Source organism: Neolamprologus multifasciatus, chromosome 5 (assembly GCF_963576455.1).
Source record: "Neolamprologus multifasciatus chromosome 5, fNeoMul1.2, whole genome shotgun sequence".
NCBI lineage: Eukaryota > Metazoa > Chordata > Actinopteri > Cichliformes > Cichlidae > Neolamprologus > Neolamprologus multifasciatus.
Window position 1 is genome coordinate 5,764,864 of NC_140443.1, and position 22,067 is coordinate 5,786,930.

At 39.7% G+C, this 22,067-nt stretch overlaps 2 protein-coding genes across 3 annotated transcripts in view; one reads left to right on the forward strand and one right to left on the reverse strand.

Annotated features, from left to right (window-relative positions):
- Positions 1-18,740, forward strand: LOC146517910 (protein Wnt-2b-A-like). The gene is made up of 5 exons (XM_085159689.1): positions 1-671; positions 4,510-4,730; positions 5,551-5,828; positions 6,636-6,900; positions 10,911-18,740. The coding sequence occupies exons 1-5, from the start codon at positions 508-510 to the stop codon at positions 11,138-11,140; spliced, it is 1,158 nt and encodes a 385-aa protein (XP_085015815.1). The 5' UTR covers positions 1-507; the 3' UTR covers positions 11,141-18,740.
- Positions 10,007-22,067, reverse strand: part of st7l (suppression of tumorigenicity 7 like) — a 25,107-nt gene continuing 13,046 nt past the window's right edge. For both annotated transcript variants that reach the window (XM_085159687.1, XM_085159686.1), the window contains exons 13-15: positions 21,775-21,867; positions 21,537-21,676; positions 10,007-19,310 (exon numbers count right to left, since the gene is read on the reverse strand). In XM_085159687.1, the coding sequence (XP_085015813.1) occupies positions 19,215-19,310; positions 21,537-21,676; positions 21,775-21,867 (329 nt within the window). In that variant the 3' untranslated portion in view covers positions 10,007-19,214. The remainder of the gene's footprint in view (positions 19,311-21,536; positions 21,677-21,774; positions 21,868-22,067) is intronic.

A 22,067-nucleotide genomic window follows, 5' to 3' on the forward strand; every position in this document is an offset into this window, starting at 1 on the left:
ACAAAGGGCATTGGTGTGGTGAGAAGGGAGGGAGGGGAGGCGCAGACAGCTGACGCACTGAAGAGGAAAGCGCAGCGTTTCGGTGCGCATCTTCATTATCGGCAAGTGGGATGAAAGGTGAGCAGCGCCTGTCCCATCCACGCAGACACTTCTCCTATGTGTGGATCTGATTCGAGCGGCTTTTATCAGTTACGAAACTGATCATCGGCATTGGATTTTATAGTTTGCAACTTCTCACAGATTTAGTGGAGCCAGATTCGGAGCGCAACAGCTGAGGCGAAAACGTGAATCTACGCAAGATTGTCTGAAACGAAGGACTCATCCCGCTCACTTGTCCAAATGTCCAAAGCTTATGGATGTAATGCTAGAAAATCAAGACTGTATTATGACAGCGAATAACTGAGGGATCTCAAAAGCACTTTTCCTCTTTCCTAACTTTTATTTCCACCAGATGATGGAGGACGCGCAGGCGTCAAGGACTTTCACGCCTTATTGCACAGCCAATACATGAAAAGAAGAAACATGATGACATCTACGGGCTTGTCGGAGAAAGCAATGAGGATCAGAAATGGGGCAAGAAACCACCATCACTCCAAACCCATCTCTAAAATATACTTCATCTTTATTTTGCTCCTGCTCATGTTCACACCGATAGTGGATTCATCGTGGTGGTAAGTTTCACCACTGAGAGGAATTTGATGTTTCGCCCGATTGGTTGGTGTCACATACCAATCGAATATAAAGTACGACTTACAACAACGACAACAAGGGCAACATTTCACCCAGAAAATATAGATAACGATTAGTTTTAATTAATTAAGTTTGCAGTTGAAAAAGTCATCTTACAGTGGATTTTATTGTTTAAGCCTGTGTATCCTTGTACTTGGAGCTGTTACAGATTTAAAGATGAGAAATCCGTCTGTTTATATGTAATTTACACCTGCTTACTTCCCAGATTTTCTAGTAAAAGATCTACTTTGCTCACATGAACATCCACATCCATAAACGAAAAGAGCAGGCTGTGTATCCAAAGTTCATGAAGATTAATGATGTTGGTGTGTGTGTTTGTGGGTGTGTGTGTATGGGGGGAAGGGGGCGTCTCCCCTATCCATCTATTTTGCCCAGAGTACACGGCAGGTGCAGGCGTTGGTGCATGAATAAATGCCCCTTGATGATTTCTCTTGAGGTTTTCAAGACCTAAAACATGCTGAACACCCCCCACCCCCAGTCTCTCTCACCTGACATTGTTGTTCTCATATTTCAGGTGACACTTAACAGAAAACCTATTAAATGACTTTACATTTAACTAGCCAAGGGAAACACCCCCATTTTAAGATCTTACCCTACACTTCATAACAGTTAAGATCTAATTTTTGAATTGATTTAAAGCTAAAATGCACCCATTGTAAATAATGCTGTCTGGTAATTTCCCAAGAGAGCCGAAAGCACATGTCATCCAATTTGCTCTTGAGTTTCCCTTTCAGGCAAATTCAGAGTAAACTGTGAATAAATCGTTGAGAAATTCCAAAGAAAAACTTAATTGATTCATGCTTTTTTTAAAATCTTCCTTTGAATTGTTTAGGCCTATTTTTAACCATTGCAATAATTTATATAAGCACTGTGTGCCTTGCTGCACTTCTTTCTTCCTCTGTGTGTGTCTTCTTGGAGAGCCAGGGGTCCTTTGACACAGCTGGTTTGTACAACACACAGTAAACACAAGCAGTGCTTCTGTTCTGCTATACTGCTCAGGCAGATAGTTGCATCTAGAATGGGACTGGGACCGCCATAACAGGAGTGGAAACTACCTGCTATATCTGTTTCTGTCTCGGTGGCCAGGCAACACAAATGCGGCTGCGATTAGGGACTATAATGATATCCGGATGGAGAATAGAGTGTGTAGGCTTATAGATGGACTGAGGGGGGGGGGGGGGGGGGGGGGGAGAGTGCTCATTTGTACTGTAGATGACTGCCATGTCCTGTTGATAAGAGGACCCCCAGAGTCACAATGCAATCAGCATGTGATCACCCTTCTTAAGAGTTGTTACAAAGTTGGGGATTATTTGAAGAAAGCAGGAAGCAAATGCATTTCACTGAACGTGAGGAATGTAATAATCTCTTCAACATCCTGAATATCTGAGTCTTAAGAAGACAATGGGGATGAATGTGAAGAAAAGTAGGAACACTATCAATCATTTAGATTCATCGAAAAACATGTTACACTGGGAGAAAAGTAAACTAGTAACATTAACTGGCACAGAAGACAGAAAAAGAAAAAACAGTTTGTCCTCTCTTTGTCTAAAGGCAATAAAATCCACTTAACAGCTTTACTATAGCTTACTTGATGTTTAAAGTTCCATAAAACAAACCAAAGAACTGCTTTTGTCCTGGGGCAGTCTCGTGGTTTGCTTAGATACAACTTTGCAAAACTAAGACATGCTGCCTTGTCTTTTTAGAGAAGAGGCTTTCTCCTGGCAACTTTTCCAAACAAGCCATAATTTATTTGCTTTATTATTATTTATTTATCTGTAATTTCTTTGAGTATTGCACATGACAAACCTGAATGCTTCAGACCACACCTGCTAGGTGCACCTGGCTGTTTAATCTTTTAAATTTGTCAGTTTGTTAAATTTATGCTGGTAATTGTTTTCTTCTTCTTTTTAAAAAAAATCTATTTCTTTTGCTAGTTTAAAATTCTCCATTAGTGGGAGAGCCTTTCCTATTTTTGCACTAGCCACATTTGGGAATATTAAAACTTTTTTTTTTTTAAATATATAAGGAATATTTTCTACCATACTGCTGTACCTCACTGAATGGCAACTGAATTAAATGTTGCTCAGGGGTTGCTCCTAGACTGCAGGCTGCACTTGAGAATCCTGTGATTACAAAGAAGGAGCACTGAGTACAGATCTCTGATAGTTAAAGGGCTTTTTTAACATTTAACAAGCAGCAGTGATCAGTAGCAGGCCCCTTTGAGTCCATAGAATTTAATGAGCTCTTAAATGTTGGTTACCCATAATATAACCCAAAGATTGTTTTTGGGTTTTTTTTGTTTTTTTTGTTTGTTTGTTTTTTTTTTGGGGGGGGGGGGGGGGCTCTGTATTTGGTAAACACTGGAATCTTCTTCACTCAGCATTCCCAATTCTTTGCACATTTGATTAGAAATGTGAATTGTTTGAAGATGTAGTCAGACCAGATTTCACGCTGACAGCTTACATGTGTTGGCATTTAAAACAAGTGGCACACCAAAGGCCATGTAGGGTGGGCTTCACCCCATTACCCTAACTGCAGCAAACATACGTCTCTGTTGTTTGTACTATTTCCACTATTTGTATATTTCTTGAAAATCAGAGTGGACCTTAACCTCTTGCAAATCAGCTAGCTCAGCTAGCTACCAGTGTTGGTCAAGTCACTTGAAAAAAGTAATCAGTAACTAATTACTGATTACTTCCCCAAAAAGTAATCCCGTTACTTTACTGATTACTTATTTTCAAAAGTAATTAATTACTTATTACTTAGTTACTTTTTAAAAACACGATTTACAACCTGAATAGGTGATAAAGCGATAGATCTTTCAGCCCAATTCTACTTTTTCTCTTTTTAAAACTTGTTTTATTAGTTTTAATCTTTTAACTTTATGCATCAAGCAAAAATGTAATTATATGCAACATTCTCTGTCTGGGAGAAATTTGTTTAACATTTAAACTTATTTTCTGCACATTCCAGCACATAAAATAATTTTTTTTGTGTGTTTACACTCACTCTTTCAAATAGATGCAAGTAAAACACAGCAGAAAATAAATAACATCAAAGACTAGCGGTCCTGTTGCTCTATTTTCACCTGTAAAGCAGGAGTAGGGTAGGCGGAGGTTTACCTTGGTGCAGGTGAGCCGCAGCTGTCAGTTGACGAATCCGCGAGTTTCTCTGTGAGTTTCCCATTACGTTGTAGCGCACTCCCGGTGCTTGCTTGGAAGTTTAGGGGTGTTTTTCGCTGTAAAAAGATGTTTTCTTCCCACTCACAACAGAGGCTAATGTTTTTGTCACTTTTTATGGAATCAAACTTAAAGTAAGGTCAGTACGTCCACGCTTTAAACGCTGCACGCTCATACTCTCTCCCGCACTCGATATGTTATCCACTGTTGATCTGCACACAGCTGTTGTCAAGAACGGTGCACTCACTCGCTGACATTCTCGCAAAAAAATCACGGTTTTAGTAACGCAGCGTTCCTACGGGAAAGTAACGTAATCTAATTTCCGTTTTTGCAATAGTAATCCCTTATTTTACTCGTTACCTGAAAAAAGTAATCCGATTGCAGTATCTCTGCTAGCTACACAATTTTTTCTGTTTTTTTCTCGATGAAAACAGGAAGGCAAATTTGAAAGTAAACTCAGTGGGAAAAGAAATCCTGGCACACAGTCTAGTGACAGCTGCAGGTGCACTACCACAGAGTGGGCTTTCAGTGGATTTGTCCTTGAATTTACCAACACTGTGTTCGATGGATCTGTGCGCAGGTACATCGGAGCTCTGGGTGCGCGGGTGATATGCGACAACATTCCCGGTCTTGTGAACAAGCAGCGGCAGCTCTGCCAGCGGCACCCAGACCTGATGCAGTCCATCAGCGAGGGAGCCAAAGAGTGGATCAAAGAGTGCCAACATCAGTTCAGACACCACCGCTGGAACTGCAGCACGCTGGACCGGGACCACACTGTTTTTGGCAGGGTGATGCTCCGAAGTGAGTCTGAACATACATGGCTAAGGCTTCTATCTGTGTGGTTCTTTGTGCGTGACAGTGGTTGTTTATATCAGTGACACTCAAGTTAATCATCCTCATAAATGTCTCTGCTGTTATCAGATAAGCAGGGAATTAATAGGTGTCTTATTAAATCAACTTTACCCCGGAATGCAAACAGAAAGAGAAATTGTTGTGGGTTTTTTTACCTTCTCAGGAATGAAGGAACATTGGGAAAGTGGATGTTCTCTGAAAACAAGTAGCAGATTGAGAGATCCACACTGGTGATGTATAAACAGTAATAGGAGATGTAAATATTTGGGTAGATGTTTCTGGCAGCCAGACAAAGCTTTACTCCCTGACATCTCGCCTGTGTTCTGCTTCATTGCGTGAGCAGGAATGAGAACAGGAGGAGGGTGGGACAGCCAGACCAAATAACCTCCAAAATCTCCTCTCATCTAAAATGAAAACACTGCTCAATGACTTAGAAAGCTGCCATCTGTGCAAATTAATAGGTGAAAGGAGAGTCGGCTGGTCTAATATTATAGCTGACATGCTGCTACCTCTGTCTGGACCATCCACCATAAATGGACTGATCTTGGTATGCCTACTGTCTAGGATTTGCAGAGAGGTGACTGCTTTACTCACCAATAACACATGACTCTGGACACTAGAAGAACAGCTGAGAAAAACAAGTGCTATGACAACTTTTGAATGATGTCCCATGTCAGATATAGGCAATATTAGATCTCTCTTTACCAACAGTCATAAGTTACTTCTTTAAATGATTGCAATTGCAACGCTCCCTTCCCCGTCTATCCAGGCAGCAGAGAGGCAGCATTTGTGTACGCCATCTCTTCAGCAGGAGTGGTCTACGCCATTACCAGGGCCTGCAGTCAGGGGGAAATGAAGATCTGCACCTGCGACGGTCAAAAACGAGGGCAAGACAGTGACGACAAAGGCAACTTTGACTGGGGCGGATGCAGCGACAACATCAACTACGGCATAAAATTTGCCAAAGCTTTCGTCGACGCCCGTGAGAGGATGGTGAAAGACGCTCGAGCCCTGATGAATCTGCACAACAACCGATGCGGTCGGATGGTCAGTGGAAACGTTTTTTATATTAATGTTTAAGCTTTATCTCTTAGTGGAATTGTAAATTTAGACATATTTAGGAAGTAACAATGAAAACAAAAAGGTAAGAGAAGCAAATACCTCTCCAGGCTTTCTGAAGGTTCTTCATCAGTCCTTGCACCTGAACATTTTCAGGGGATGCTTTTATTGTTGTTTTTGTTAAACGTAACATTGACCTACAAATTTATTCAAAGGCACCCAACTCAAGCGATCAAGATAACTTAACAAAGACCCAATGAAATAAAAAAAAAGTAGAAATAAAAACCAAAAAAAGACGTGTCACAAAACCTGAGAGATACCCATGGCCCTTCAACTCATCCGTCTTCTGTGAGTCATAGATTGGTCTCTCCAAGCTTAAAGTTGGTCATAATAAACATCAACTCTTAAAATCATTAGAAATTCTTTGTTACCTAAAGATGTCTTCAACTACTAGGCTAGTCGACTTACTTGACTACTTGACTAGGAAGTAAATCTCTTAAGACTAAGAATCTGTTTATTGAGAATATTCAGCATTATCCCAGCATCTATTGATGATCCAGCATAATGCATTAATATGATAACTGCATATGAGGGTCCCATAGCATTAAATTCTGCACTGTTCAAGTTATTGACCTGGCTTTTTCAGTAAAGACGTCTCTGAAGGATAATGACGTAAAAGCTGTTACATTAAGAATATTTAGCTAACCGTTATGCTAGGAGAGCTTATTACACCTACATCTTCTCTTGTACAACATTGTTGGCTTGACACTGTGTCACCTTTGATCTCTGCTCTAGGCAGTGAAGCGCTTTATGAAGCTGGAGTGCAAGTGTCACGGGGTCAGTGGTTCCTGTTCTCTCAGAACCTGTTGGCTGGCTATGTCTGACTTCAGGCGAACTGGAGACTATCTTCGCAAGAAGTACAACACAGCCGTCGAGGTAACCATGAACCAAGATGGGACAGGATTTATTGTGGCTGACAAGGACTTTAAGGGAAGCACCAAGAATGAGTTAGTCTTTGTTGAGAACTCTCCAGATTACTGTCTCATGGACCGCGCAGCAGGTGAGACACACAAATAAGCTACAAAAATAAAACCCCTTGCTTTATATTGTGTACATCCACAGTCCTCAGTCAGAGCAGCTTTGACTAGTTGAGGGATGGACAAGAGATCTCTGAGGGTGTTCATTGGTATTTGGCACCAGCATGTTGGCAGCAGGTCATTTGGGTCCTGCGATTGCAGCACGTGGGGGGTTTCTGTGGATCTACTCTTCCCAGGATATTCAACAAATGTTCGATTAGACTGTGGTGTCTGGAGGCCTGGTCAACACCTTGAGCTTTTCTCCAACACCAGCAGCTTTTGTAGTGTAGTGGGAAACACTGTCCTGCTGAAGGAGGCCACTGTCTTTGGGAAAAAAATGTTTAGGCAGGTGATATGTGTCACTAGTGAGACTAGTGAAGTTTAAAAGAAGGTTTTTTTAATTATTATTGGCCAATGCTGATAATTCTTAAATAAATTGCTTGTGCTAACTTGCTAATTCTGTTTTTAACATGTCAAACTTTAGTAAGTGCCACTGCCACACAAGAGTAATATTATTATGACAATCATTTATTATTACAGTAAAGAAATTACCTTAAAGAGGGTTGTTTTAACTTCTGAGGAGTAGCATATTGATATGTTGTGTTTGTGGAAAACATCAGCAACTCACATTCTGAGATTCAGTGAAGTTCTTTTGAAGTTGTGCTTAAACAATTTAATCATTTTTGTGTAAAATACTGTTGTTATTATTTTAATTTAAACTCACGAGTATGTTGTTATGGGACGGGGCAAATAGGATCGACTGCTTAACAAAATCTATGAGAATCAGAGACTCATTGACTGCAGCCTTGCATTCCTTCACAGCTTAAAGTTCAGTGATTTGACCTTTAACATCTCCTTTAATACCTAATGTTTGCTTTGCCTTGTTAGGCTCATCTCTTTCCTAAAGTCCAGCTCCTTCAGTAGAGCGTGAAGAACTTTGCTAACTCACTGTTAATATGTTAGGGACGATGGCATGTGCAGGGGACACGTTGGGACTAACAGATTCTGTCACTCCTACCTGCGGTTTGCTCGGCCGCACTTTGACAACTGAGACGCAACGAAGGTGTGTTTGCTCAAAGGAAAAGCTGCCTTTCCTTGTTAAAAGGTGATCTTAAAAAGTAGCCCATGACCCTCCTCACCACTAATCTTCATTGTATAGGAATTCACAGCCTAAGGATACATGCAGGCTTATTTTTCAAATCTTTCCTTTGGTCAGCGTTAAGCTCCACTCCCTAGAGCCTGAGGGGAAGATCTCCTCTTATCCTTTGTTCTCTCTACTTCTGCGATGCTTTGTTAATGGACCTGGCACCTGATCTTAGGCTTGGATTTTACACCTGAGTACATGAACACAATTGCATTTAGGTCTGAGACTATTCTGTTGGGAAGCTTATAGCCTGCTGAAGAGTGAGGGAAAGTGATATTTTGCTTTGGCAAAACAGTTTCAGTTTTCAGCATCAACATGAACATTGCCAATAATAACTTCTGCCAGCTTTCCTTCCTGGGCATCCACGTAATCATGGACATTTTTCAAAATGCTATTAAGCTGAGTTGGATGGCACGGTGCAGTGGATCTGTGTCTACCCCAGCTTCCTTCTGAGCACTGAGACATGCCTCTTAGGTTAAATTGGGATTCTAAATGGGCTTTAGGTGTAAACGCACAGGAGATAAAACACTTAGGCATACTGAAAAAAAGTGCTCTATGGATACATGCGAAAAGGTGAATGTAGCTTATGGTGGAAAGACATTTGAGCGGTCAGTCAGACTAGAATGTGGTATAAATCGTTCAGTTCCCCAAGGGAATGCATAGACAGGAAACCCAGTATAGTTACTGGATGTGCACAATTAAAGTTCTATATTATGTCTACTTTAAAATAAGAAGCAACTTCTAATCAAGGAGCTGTACTTATCAGTGATTTAATAATGAAAGCACACAGAGGTATCACGCCTCTCTGCAGCTCTACAGGACACATCTTTGTTTCATTTCTGTCAGCAGCAGGTATTTCTGTTCCCTTAAATCTAATTGAATCTGCTGCATATTATCAGTCCAAATCAAATGACAAAATCATTTGTTTTTTCTAAAACAAAAAAAGAGTTCCTGACCTTTAAAACTTTAACACATTACAGAAGTGTCATGAAATCCACTGCTTGTGTTAAGTTAAATTTTATATTAGCTGTTTAATATATATAAACAAAAGTATCATACGTATAACAAACATTTGATTTCTTTCATCCTAACCTTTATTTCTCTTAGTGATAACTATTTATTTTAATAGTCTGGCATGTCATGATACGGCTGTGTGGCAGGCAGGAAGTGGACGCAAACCCAAACGCAAGCTCACAGAGGCAGGAATGAACTCAAAACACAGCTTTATTGCTGGAGGGAAACGGCGAAACAAACCGATAAGGAACTACACTGGGAAGCAAGACACTAGCACATAGAGAAACACACGACCACGAATGAGGGAGAACGCGACACCGAACAGAGGGAGACGCAGACATAAATACACAGAGGTTTAACGAGGGAGGTGGGAGCACACGGGGAACACAGCTGACACAGAATCATAACGAGACAGGGCAGGAGCAACACAACGGCTGTGTCCCATTTCAGGGTCTGCACGCTTGAAGTACGCGCACTACGCGTACTACGTACGGTGCGTACTATAAGTACGAGAAGTGCGGAAGTGAGAGGCTTGTGAAATGGGACGGTATATGCTTCGTCGCGCTGTTCAGGTTGCCTAGCAACCATGATACTAACCGCGAGACACGCTACATACAGCTTTGTTTGACAGAAATGAAGGAGAAAATTGTTTTGTTGGCCATTCATTTTTGTCATGACATCACTTTGATTAGTTGAGTATCTGAAGCTGAGACCACAGGACTGTAAAACATGATTCAAGGGCTTCATTTCTGTACTGAACAGTTATTTAAGATTAGCTAGTAAATAATAATTAGTTAATGTTGTTCATGAGACTAAAGTCATCTCACTATGGTAATGTTAATATAATATGGCCAATATTATAGTATTGTCAGATTATATATATATATATATATATATATATATATATATATATATATATATATATATATATATATATATATATCACTGACTTTCAGCTTGTTGTGTTTGTGGATATATGACTGACTTTAATTATCCATAAAATCATCAGATTCTCTGTAAGATTAAGGTCGACTATATGTATATTTAGAAGTAGAGGCTTTAAAACCAAGTTAATGCTGTAAGTACAAACATCACTAATGTCACATAACTTTGCCGACATGTGGTCAACAGCAATATTTTAATGTTCTTCGTTATTAAACATTCACACATGAATAAGTGACGTCATATTCAGTACTTACCTTTGACAGTTCACTCTTGGCCGCTCCCTTCTGCCGTATTTTGCGGCAAAATTATCCACACCCACCGCCGCGCTATGAATTGTGGGATATATGGGACCACGAAGCGTGCACCGGACCACGCTTGATATTTGGGGAAATCGACGGCGCATTTGGAGTATGCATTTCAAGTACACTTCGAATTGGGACAGCCGTCGTCGCGTGGCGGTGACGTAACCGCACTTAAAATGCGTACTTCAAGCGTGCAGACCCTGAAATGGGACACAGCGAACGTGACGCATACTGACGGGAGACTGTCAAAGTAAAACAGGAAGTACACAGAGGCGCAGACAGGAGGAGGGAGGGAGCACGGGGAGAGCACAGACATAACGGGCTGGGGGAAAACATGGAAAACACGAGGGGAAACGAGGGCTCACAGATACACAGAGGGGCACACAGGGGGTAAAGGTCACAAGGGGAAGTCAAATAAGGAACAAAATACAAAAATACATGAAACTAAGAATGCTGGATGTGGCCCAGGATCATGACACCGCATGCACATATGTCTTCTAATAATAAACTAACATTTTTCCTGTCAGGTGCAGTACCAATATTCTTTGTATGCCAAAACAACATCTCTGGTCCTTTATTCTCATTATAGGCTCCTTGGGCACAGCAGGCAGAGTGTGCAACAAGTCCTCAAGAGGCATAGATGGCTGTGAAGTCATGTGCTGTGGGCGTGGCTACGACACCATGCGAGTCAAACGTGTCACTAAGTGCGAGTGCAAGTTCAAGTGGTGCTGCGCTGTGGAGTGCAAAGACTGTGAAAACGTAGTGGACGTTCACACCTGCAAACCCCACAAGCGACCCGACTGGCTGGACGTAACCTAGGAAGGAGAGCGGACAAATCGAACGTGCACCTGACTCGTTAGCCTGTGCACTAATGACTCCATTCTAGTTGGGAGCTTTTAACTATAATACCTCTGGCTTTTGATGCTTTTATACTTCACAAACATTTGTTAGGTGATGGTAAACTGGAAATTAGAACCAGTTACTGATCATGTGCTGCTTTAAAAAGTGTTTTAAAAAATAATGTGTTGAGCGTTTTTGAATCAGACTTTGAAACTTTGATGCAAAATGGCTTAATATTATATTCTGTTGTAAATGTACCCTTGGTTGAGGCAGATATATGAGCTACTGCCGGCTTCTTGTTTTATAGTATGTAAAAACTGTGTGCACATAAGAGATGAAAGAGATAATCACAGTAGTACTTTGTCTGCCGATTGCTCCTTCAAGGTTGCCTTGTAGACCTCTATTAGAACACTCTCTGGTAGTGCACTCACACACCACAGTGGCAAAACAGTGACCTTTAAATTTTTAACTTAATTTTATGAAAAAAGATCCAAGTTGTTTAGAACCAAATCTAATGGGTAGGGTGAGTGGTAAGGGAAATGTCCCGCGATAGCTCCAGATGTTACAGCAGACCTCTGCACATGACTACTTGGAGACTGGTGTTAGCCTGTGGTTTTTTGCTTTTCCAAAACCTTTTTGATCCCACCGTGCACCCGAAACCACTGCTGCAAATTTGTGCAGCTATCACACTAAATAAATATAGTGCTTTCCAAGAGGTCTTTCTTAATTAAAGCCAGGTAATCACATTGTAAGGTCAAAGGAGCCACAAACAGAAGAGCAAGCAAAGACTTATCATTTACAGCAGGGGTGTCAAACTCAAATACACAGTGGGCCAAAATTCAAAACTGGAACAAAGTCGCGGGATAACGTTAATATTTATTGAAAAAAAAATCTTCCTCTAGATTTAAGAATGAATCTTTTCTTATGGACTCAAACACGTTTTGCTGAAAAACTGAATATGGAACAAGCAAAGCTTAATACTAAACAATATATATATTAGCTGTATAATACCAGTAGGCCAGCTCTAATAGTAATTTGGTATGGCCAAATGTAATTAGGCTGCGGGCCAAATTTGGCCCGCGGGCCAGAGTTTGACGCCTATGATTTACAGTGACAGCTCACTTTGTGTACAAGGGTTGTGGTAGATATAGGTGTGTTGAAAGAAAAAGGACACACCAACACAACAAAATAGCCTCACAAATTTTCGGTCTGTTGTTTGAAAGATACTTGTACAGTATGCTAATATTTGACTGTAACAGATCTAACAAATCATTCAGCTTCATGGAAAAAAATGTAATTTCTACCTCCGGTTCTTTGTTTTTGCTTCCATTATTACTGTGAACTTTAAACAAATTCCATAGGTCATGCTAATGCAGACAAGTGCACAGTAAAAAGAGAAATACAAAGCTTCTTTATTTTGGACGTGACCCTCCAAAATGGTAAATTGCAGTGTCATGCAACTGCATTATAGTGAATACAAATATTAAACCGGCCTTCCTGATATGTCACTGGAGCTGCAAATATTTTCAAAACTCAATATTAGTTTCCAGACTGATTTATCTTAAATAGAGCTTTTGTTTACCATTTGGCTTATCCCTATTACAAAGGCCAAAACAGCATATTTGTTCAGCCATCATATTGTGACAGAACACATTTATAATGCAATCTTATGCAACTGTGCTTTCAGTTCTTTGTGGACACTCACTGGCTCTGGCCGGTTTGTAAGAAGTGAATTATTTCATGAAACAAAGCCAAGCCATTGCAAAAAGAGCACTGAAGTAGCTACAGACCTTGCATTTGGCTTTCTAACATCTGGCAATGCAGCCAGACATAGTGTTAAGCCATTGGAGACACAACCCTCAGAGGAGTTTATAGATCTAAATGAATCTGACAACAAGCTGTGAAATGCTAAGAGTCAACAAATTGTTTCAACTCCACGTAATGAGAGGCACAGCCAAAATAAAGTGCTTTGGACAACAGCAAATGACACCAAGTCAAAAGTTAATTGCAAGCAAGAAAAAAGAAGACGAAAAAAGCCAGTTTTGAATGTAAACGAAGAGTAATTTAGCTGTTTTTGAAAGATAAGAGGAAAACTGTTTCAGATTGTGGGCTCAGGCCTGGACCTGTGCTGTTCTGTTCATACTTTTAATTCCCAAGTTCTTTATAAGTTTTAACATGCTATATTCAAGCCTACATCTGTAACCACAGGAGTTTCACTGATTTGGATTTATGGAGCGCCAGTGTCATAATTATGAGTTCATTTGGTTCTGTTCGGTCTACTATTAAAAGATGTCAACTTCCAGATGTTTTTCTTTTTCTTTATTCCAGGCAGAAAAAAAGTAATAATAATCTTCACAATTAAGCCTAAGGGCCTTTAACCCACATGTATATATTTGGGTTTTAGGTATTCCCCTGGTCTCCTATTACAGTTATCATTACCTTAGCTATGGCATGGACGGGATAAAAACACTGCAAATGACCAGTTTGGGTTTTTTTTAAAGTTCATTGTTCAGTGTTAGACAAATATTGTTTTATTAGCATAACAAGACTGATTGTAGTCTTAGATAGCGTGATAAAAAGACTCACAAAATATCTTTAAATTAAAATATAACAATTTATTTAGTTTTTTTTTAAAGTAATTTCTTGATCGACCAACTATTAAGCTGTATAAACAAAGAAATTTCTATTAATATATTGTTGATCTTCAAATTAGTCATAGTATCCGTGCTACTTTGTCCTCCAGTGTGGGTCACCCAGTTGAAGTCTGTAAAAATAAAAGGAGTGGCATTGCAGGCATTCACTGCCATCGCAGTGATATCAAATGGTTTAACAACATTTCAGAGCTAAAATGGTCTCAGGGGACAGTGTGGTCCACATGGATGCTTCGCATTCATGGGAAGCAGAAGAAAGAAATTCCATAATCCGTACTCACAAACTGTAATGACTCGAGAACAATTTATTGCTACGCCACTTTTAAACCAAACATGTTTATTTTAGCCTTGCTTGACAAGTACTCCAGTCTAAGTCGCTGCACTCCGATCACATATACATCTGTGACTTGCCTATAGTAATATGAGAAACATGCTGATACGCATGCATGCCGAAACCGTTGCACTGTAGAGCGCGTTGGAAATGAAAATTATTTTTTAAATGAAATGTCCCAATAGTTTCAGTGTTGTTCTTGGAAAAGAAGATCACCCTTATGACCCCATCAGGAGTAATTAAGGGTATTATGTGGACATGAAATTGGACTCCACTGTAGCTGCTATAGTTTATTACTTGCCAAGTGATATCTTACAGATTTGTTACTGGTAAAAGGAGTAAAATTTAGATATAAATCAAAATGTATGCATGTAAAGGCCAAGGAACAGACACTTAGCCTTATTTCAAGTATCTACTTCACCACCAAATCTATAGTAACAAGCAAAAAACCAAACATTTCAGATTTTAGTGCCAGAGTTGGGCAGCAGCTGTTACTGCAGCAGGAAGAGCCTGTGAATATTTTATAGCTGCTGTGACACTTTTTTCCTCACAAAATACAATTTATCCTTTGGAACGAGTAAATCCACCATCAACCTGAATCAGCATTCACGATGCAAACAGTGCAAACAATGTCATCTTACATCCCAATCATAAACTGCAGGCCATGGATAAATTGTTGAGGTGGTGCAGGAGGAGTATAAGCAGCAGTAAAGATTTAGGGTGAGGACATTCACATTCAATATGTGACAAAACCAGGTTTGCAATAAGATACGTTTACTCTTGTAAAGCAAATAACATTAAACTAGTCTGATTTAAGTGTTATCTTTAGACCTCAGCATGCATTGCCATGTCAATTTCAGCATCGCCAGCAACCAATAAGTAGCAAACAGCAAAAAAGCTGTGCTAATCTTAAGGAAATAACCATAGCAATACACATGAAAACAGTCAGTGGTTACTTATTTTGCCAATCAAAGAGACATAACCTGAAGGGTAAAGAAGGAACGGGATTACATGCTATTCGTCCAAGTGAAATTTTGAAAGATACGTATGTTAGGAAACACAGCAGTGCACTTACCTTGGCTGAAGAAGTCCTCAGGAAACATCCCTTCCAGTTTTAACTGAATTCTGATATGGAACGCCAGGATTAAGGCCAGTCGATGAAACTGATAAATATCAGTTACTGTGGCAACATAGGAGCAGATAGATTTAGCTAACAGTCAAATCATGTAATAAAAATCTAGATCGCAGTTGTTTTCAGCAGAGCAAACCAGTGTGAAGTGTGATAGATGAAGTATATACTGGAATCAGTTAAAGTCTATCACACGTGAGTGACAGGTTATGTCAAATGCAATGGACACGTTACAATATTGGACCAATAGAACTGTTAGCGCCGTGCCATGTTGCTTATATAAACACACTGGGTGGTCATGATGAAATATGCAAAACACCTCATAATGTCAGAATTTATAAGTTGCAAAACCACATTTCACTTGGTGCTTTTTTGGAAAGGGTCGATGTGAACACGGTGAAACAGACAAAACACATAAACCGTTGTGAGCAGTATGTTCTTTCACTCCCAGAAGCAGATTTTCAAGAGTCTTCAGTCCAACACATACTGTATGCAGCCTTCAGGGACATGCTCGGACTTGGCACAGATCCCACTCCACAAGAGTTTGTTCATTTATCACGCCGGTGACCTTACTAGATTGATAGTGGGGTATTAAAAACTCTTATTTAGTGGGTCAACTGTTTAAGGAATGCACTAAGGTCATGCATCACAGCCATTAATGTATGCATTAAACAGTTTTCCACATGGATTTACCCCTCATCATTCAAGTTTTTAATTTTGCACTAACCGTACCGACTGCGGTCATAAATGTAAATGTTTCAACTCATCATAACAGAAATAAAATTCAGATTATTCAGTGAAACACAAATGCATTTTAATTTTTTCCTTTCTTACATATTTTTCCTGTCGTCTTGACCTTGAATGGCTCTGCCACGAAGGTCCGTGAGCAATTCAAGTTTCGACATGCAGCATGAAACCACGCTCTGGCACTCTGAGCAAACACTTGAGGTCCAGTCAACAGTCCTCAACAGACTTATTCATTACTGCTGCACACCACTTAAGCGCGAGTGTATGGAGTATGATTATGGCATCAAAGGTTCAGCAGGAACATGCCACATTAAAGCATCTGCCGATGGTGGCAGAGTAGTATAATCACAATGCTGCGCAAAATGGCTCTTGGCTATATATAGCAGTAGCTGGATGCCAGAGTAAGTGTCTTTCAATAAGACACTAGAGATTTAAAAAGATGGAGGAAAATGACATCAGCTGTGCAAAGGACCGCATTTATGTCTCATTTTAGCAGCTAAGCCATTGGCCGTGCCTCTGTAAGCCGTTTTCAACAAATCATCAAAAAATAAAGCTTGCTTATAGGCAGTGTTGGGAAGGTTACTTTTAAAATGTATTCCATTACAGAATACAGAATACATGTCCCAAAATGTATTCTGTAACATATTCCGTTACGTTACTCAATGAGAGTAACGTATTCTGAATACTTTGGATTACTTAATATATTATCATGCTGTTTACAACTACGTGAATGTACTATTGCTGTGATTTATTACTGTTACTAAAGGTCCGCGGCTCCAAACCGTAGTAAAGGGACCTCTGGCTAATAGTCGGTTCGTGTCGGGCTCGTAGCCGAAAACTAGCTTTACTTTGTTGTCTGGGTCAACTTTGCTAGCAGAGACAGAGAGAGGCGTTGAAAAGCAGCTCCAATGGAACTTATTGTTTTTGGAGGAAAACACGAACACGGCTACAGTCGAGTCTTAATAGCTTACTTACAACTGGGCTCGTCAGGCTCTCTTCTTGGCTGCAGTGGTTATTATTATATTTACATGCTTCCAGCTTCCGTTTCTGCTCGATGACAGCTCGTACTTTTCCTTTAACTCCCGCCCTCGCTCACAGACACATAACGGGTATGGCAGTCCATTCTCCCTGCAGCACGGACTACACTGCCTATGATGCTACATTCTTTAGAGCTATGCCGGTAGCATTCTGCCTATTAGCTTAGCACAACAACAGGCGCTCTCTCACCCAGGAAACACGCAGAGAGAGAGCGTCACCCTGTAACCATGGCAACCGTAACGCTGCCACCTGGAACAACAGAAAGTAGCTGTCAAACAAAACCCAAACAGTCCTGACTCGCGACAATATGAAACACGGAAGTACCGCCGTGTAATCCATTTATTTCAACAAAGTAACTGTATTCTAAATACCACCTTTTTAAACGGTAACTGTAACGGAATACAGTTACTCATATTTTGTATTTTAAATACGTAACGGCGGTACATGTATTCCGTTACTCCCCAACACTGCTTATAGGAAACACCGACTTTGCCTTTAACAGGGTAAATCTGGGGCTTTTTGCAACAAACTCAAATCAGAAATATGACAAAAGCACAGAAAGGTCAATGAAAGACTAATTTATTTTGTTTTGCTTTCAAACTCATCCACACGTAGTTACAGTTGTTCACAGATCCTCCTGTCTTCAGCATACTGTTACATTTCAGCTGCACACTAAAGATCCTTTGTGTGTCACACATTTAAATAGACAAATACTTAAGATCAAGGTATGCAGTCTAAGTAGTCAGAGTTTGGAGTAGGTCTGAATGATGTGTTTGTGTGTTCCCTTGCATAATAACCAGCATGCCCTTTTTTTGCTTTTGTTTTTCATTGTTATACTGATTCCATATAACGTTTCTATAAAAATGACCCTTTAAGCATTTTTTCCCAAACTGAGTCTATCATACTGCAGGTGTAATAAATACCAAACAGGCTTTTAATCACTACACAGTAGTTTAGCTATGTAATGATCTAAAAGGCACTTTTTAAAAATTATTATAACATTTTCTTTCACGTAAGGTGGAAAGCTGTCACCGTGATGTCAGGATATCTGAGAAAAAACTGATACCTGAGATTTAAGAAAATTATTTAAGTAAATTTGTGGTTTTTAAAACTTTCTATATTACCTGTATAAGTTTTCTATGAATTAAAAACAGGTACATTTGTTTCCTGTTGTTATGTTTCAATAAAATCTTTCGATGTATAGCTCTAATAGAGCATATTTAATTTAATACAAAAAAACAACCTTTCACAGAAGAAAACATTAGCTTAATTATACCAATTCAGACAGTCATCAAAATGTTAGTAAAGTAAGGAAAAGCAAATTCTGCCCACTCTAAATGCACATCAGCAGGCAGTTGAAGTGACCAACTTGACATGTTTGCCTAATGATAGATCGTGAGGGTTATTGCCCCAAGTTGACCTTACACAGCATATTTAGAATTATTTTAATTTTTGTTATTGAAGATGTTAAATTGCCTATGCTGTGTGATTTTAAGTATGATTGCTGACCGCTGATGATCCTATTTCCATTTTGATGATGCAGTGGTTACCCCAGAGACGTAGTGCTGAGATATTCAGCCTTAGGGACAATAGTTGAACTGCACAGGCATTGTATACACTGCAGTCCCTCTGAGGTTATAAATCCTGCCTCTGTTTTAAGAGGCCTCAGATGTTTAAATCTGCCCTGCTAGATGTGTGTGAGGGTCGACATAGCCCACTGAAATGGCATCTTTTTGATTACACAAAGAAAAAGAATATGGGGTTTTTTTTGCAAATGGGCAGGAGAGCCTTTATGTACACATTTTTTCTTCCATACACAGGCAAAACCAAATTTTAATTTTTCTTTTTTTGAATCTGAGTTTACTCTGGATTATCGAAAAATGCTGGATTTCCCCATGCTAACAAAAGTGAATGACCCTATGAAACTGTTGCAAATGGTAGTTTTGGAGAAACTCTGACTATTGGAAGAGTGTGGGAGAGCATCTTAGAAGTAGTATTACTGTGCTGATACAACTTCAGCCAACATACGGTAATCAGTAACAATGCAGCAAGTGGGCAGTAATGCTGAAGACAGGAGAGAAAACACTTTTTGTTCAAGGGTTTGGAGTGGTATTGGTGTGTGTGTGTGTGTATGCATTGTGTCTGTGTTAGACGGGGTCAGATCCGAGTCAGCTGGTGCCAAAAACTGGACGGCATGAAGCTTTCCATCTTGTCTGCGAAGAAACCCAGGGGTGCAAAGAGCGTGCTGAAGAACTGAAAGTAAGAAAAGGCAGAATTGACTTCCGGTCAGTGGTTTGTGAAATTTCTTCTATTTCAAATTAATATTACTACTTCATAACATATCTTTTTGAAGTCCATTTAACAGTGGACTTCAAAACTTTTTAAAAGATGTATTATGTGTTTTTTATATATATATATACTTTGAGGTACAATAAGCCTCATTTAGAAAAGATTACAAAGTACTGCTGTTACACACATTGAGAAAAGTACACAGATTTAAATAAAGTAAATAGAAACTACTGTCCTCTAGCTCACCCCTTTTAAAATGGCAACGTAACATACACGGAAAAAGAAAATCATATAAGAATTCTCCACAAGCCTGACTTTTATATGCTGGGATGTACAGTTGATTCTCCCTATAAATCACACTGAAGTCATTCAGCGCTGCAAATGCAAAGCACAGTTTACAGTTTGGTGCAGTCAGAGTCAAAGGCTGAACATATTTGTACATTTCCTCACGAAAGCAGCATCATCCAAGATTGATCCTTTTACAAACTGCATTCGTGGAAAGATCACAGATGGATCGCTACGTTTAAGCAGTCTCTCTATAAACTTTATATTATCCGTGATTTATGAGAGACACTTTCGGACAGCAGTATCAACAACAGTCACTCTTACAGCTTCCCCATCTTCAAGTGAAAAAATGAAAAAAGTAAATAAACGACAGTATTTATTGCCGCTGAAAAGCTGCAGACTTACCCATAAAAAGTAAATAAAAGATTCTTAATACCCTTTGATAGTATGATTTGAGCAATAACAACAAAAGGCAAACGATAATAAAAAGCTACAATCAGAATTTATTATAATATAGAGATAAGACTGCAGAAATAATAACCTCTTTTAAGTATATTTTTGGTGGCAGCTTTGAAGCTTTATTGTTATAGGACAGTAGTGAGAAGACAGAAAGCGGAGGAGAGAGAACATTAAATGGCTCAGGGTGGATTCGAACCAGAGCTACTAAATGCACATTGACCACGTCCATCTCTTTATGACCACAGGTTATCCATCTTCCGATGGCTGCTTCCAGCAGCTTAATGCGCTATTTCACAAAACTCAAATCATGTCAAACTTTAATATCACAATGAGGTCTCAGTACTAAAATAGCCTCCACAGTCACCGGATCTCAGTCCAGTAGAGCACCTTTGGGATGTAGCTGAGAATCAGATCATGAATGTGCAGCCAACAAATCTGCAAAAACTGTGAGATCTTATCATCTCATCGCGGACCACAATCTCTGAGGAATGTTTCAGGCACCTTGTTGAATCTATGCCACAAAGAATTACGTTATGATGCAATTTAGATCTAGTAAAAATGTTATGTGACATTTGCATATCATTTAAATGCTAGCTAATAATAATAGTTAGATGTCCTCTGAAATATTACAATATGAGGTCGTGCTAAAAGTGTGTTTGATACACTTAAAATCCAATTAGTAAAAGTGGGTAAGAAAAACTCACGGACTGTCACGACCACCGAAATCCGCCGCGTTTTCCTGCTTTTAAGAGCAGCAGATTCACAGAAATCTGTTTTTCCTCAGAAGGCAGTGAGTACCTCTGTGTTCCTCCCTCATTGGTTTTCATGCACTCTATCTGAACATCTGAACATTACACAAACCAGACTAGCCGGACTGGCTGTAAAAGTCCAATCTGCACCCAATCGTTCCCATAACAAAAGCAACAGAACTAGATGTTCTCAGAGACACGCTTCAAGACTAAAAGGCCCTAATAAGCAGGCTGACCATAAACAAAAGATTAGCCAAAGTAAGAAGTTTGCCAAACTGGCTAAAACACATAACACAACACTTCTATAATACACAAACACAAAATAAAGCAGTGCAAGCATCCATACGTTCTAACCTTTAAGGCTGCACGTTTGCTGTGGCTTTAAACTTGTGTTTTTCAGCTCTTCCCGCTGATAGCTAAAGTTAGACTGTAACTTGTTATCATAAACACTGACTTTACAAGCCTTCGACTCCCATGAGCCTCCAGTGTTGCTGACAGTGATAGAAGGCAGCAATTACCAAAGGAACTTAGAGGTTCGGGTTACCAATAACACCCATTAAAAATGAGACCCAATGGTCAAAGCTAAAACTGGTCAGCCAATAACCCTGAAGTCAAACTCATGACAACATTAAGAAATCTATCAATTCAAACCGAACGTGTTTGAGATGAAACTGGGAAGTCAAGCAATACCACTTACTGCTTTGGCAAAGACACCCATTAGTTCAGGAAACTGATGTGTGAGCATGGCCAGCATGGCAGTGAAAGAGCAAAGGCCTGCTGTGAAGAGGATGAAGAAGGGAAGCTCTTTCTTTGGGTACACAGACACCTCGTGGAAAGCTGGAGAAAATCGAGACGAAAAGAGAAACAGTATCACAAGCAGGGCAGATGAACTTTTGATTTAAAGAGACGGTTTTAAGTAGATTTAATGTACTTACAGGGCAGTAGTTCCCTATCTGCTGTTTCTGTGCATCCTGGGTACGGGTAAAAGAGGTGACCCTTCTCCAGTGGGTAGGGAATTATTCGGAAAGCTGCAGAATACAGTCGAAGGGAAAAGCAGGACATTAAATCTGGATGAATAACACACCACAAACTATGCTTGAGTGCAGCTATTTAAAACACAAATACGGAGCAATTTTCGGTAAACCATTTAAGTTGGATACAAGATACTGACATCCGGATAAAATATAACAATAATATTCTTCTTGTGATGATCTCATCCACTTATAGT

What these genes read in the sequence shown, in the direction of transcription:
- LOC146517910 (XM_085159689.1), top strand. Translation starts at nt 508, where the DNA reads ATGAAAAGAAGAAACATGATGACATCTACGGGCTTGTCGGAGAAAGCA. An exon ending in TGGCAGGGTGATGCTCCGAA is followed by an intron (nt 4,731 to 5,550) that starts GTGAGTCTGAAC and finishes CCGTCTATCCAG; the next exon opens with GCAGCAGAGAGGCAGCATTT. An exon ending in TCTCATGGACCGCGCAGCAG is followed by an intron (nt 6,901 to 10,910) that starts GTGAGACACACA and finishes TTCTCATTATAG; the next exon opens with GCTCCTTGGGCACAGCAGGC.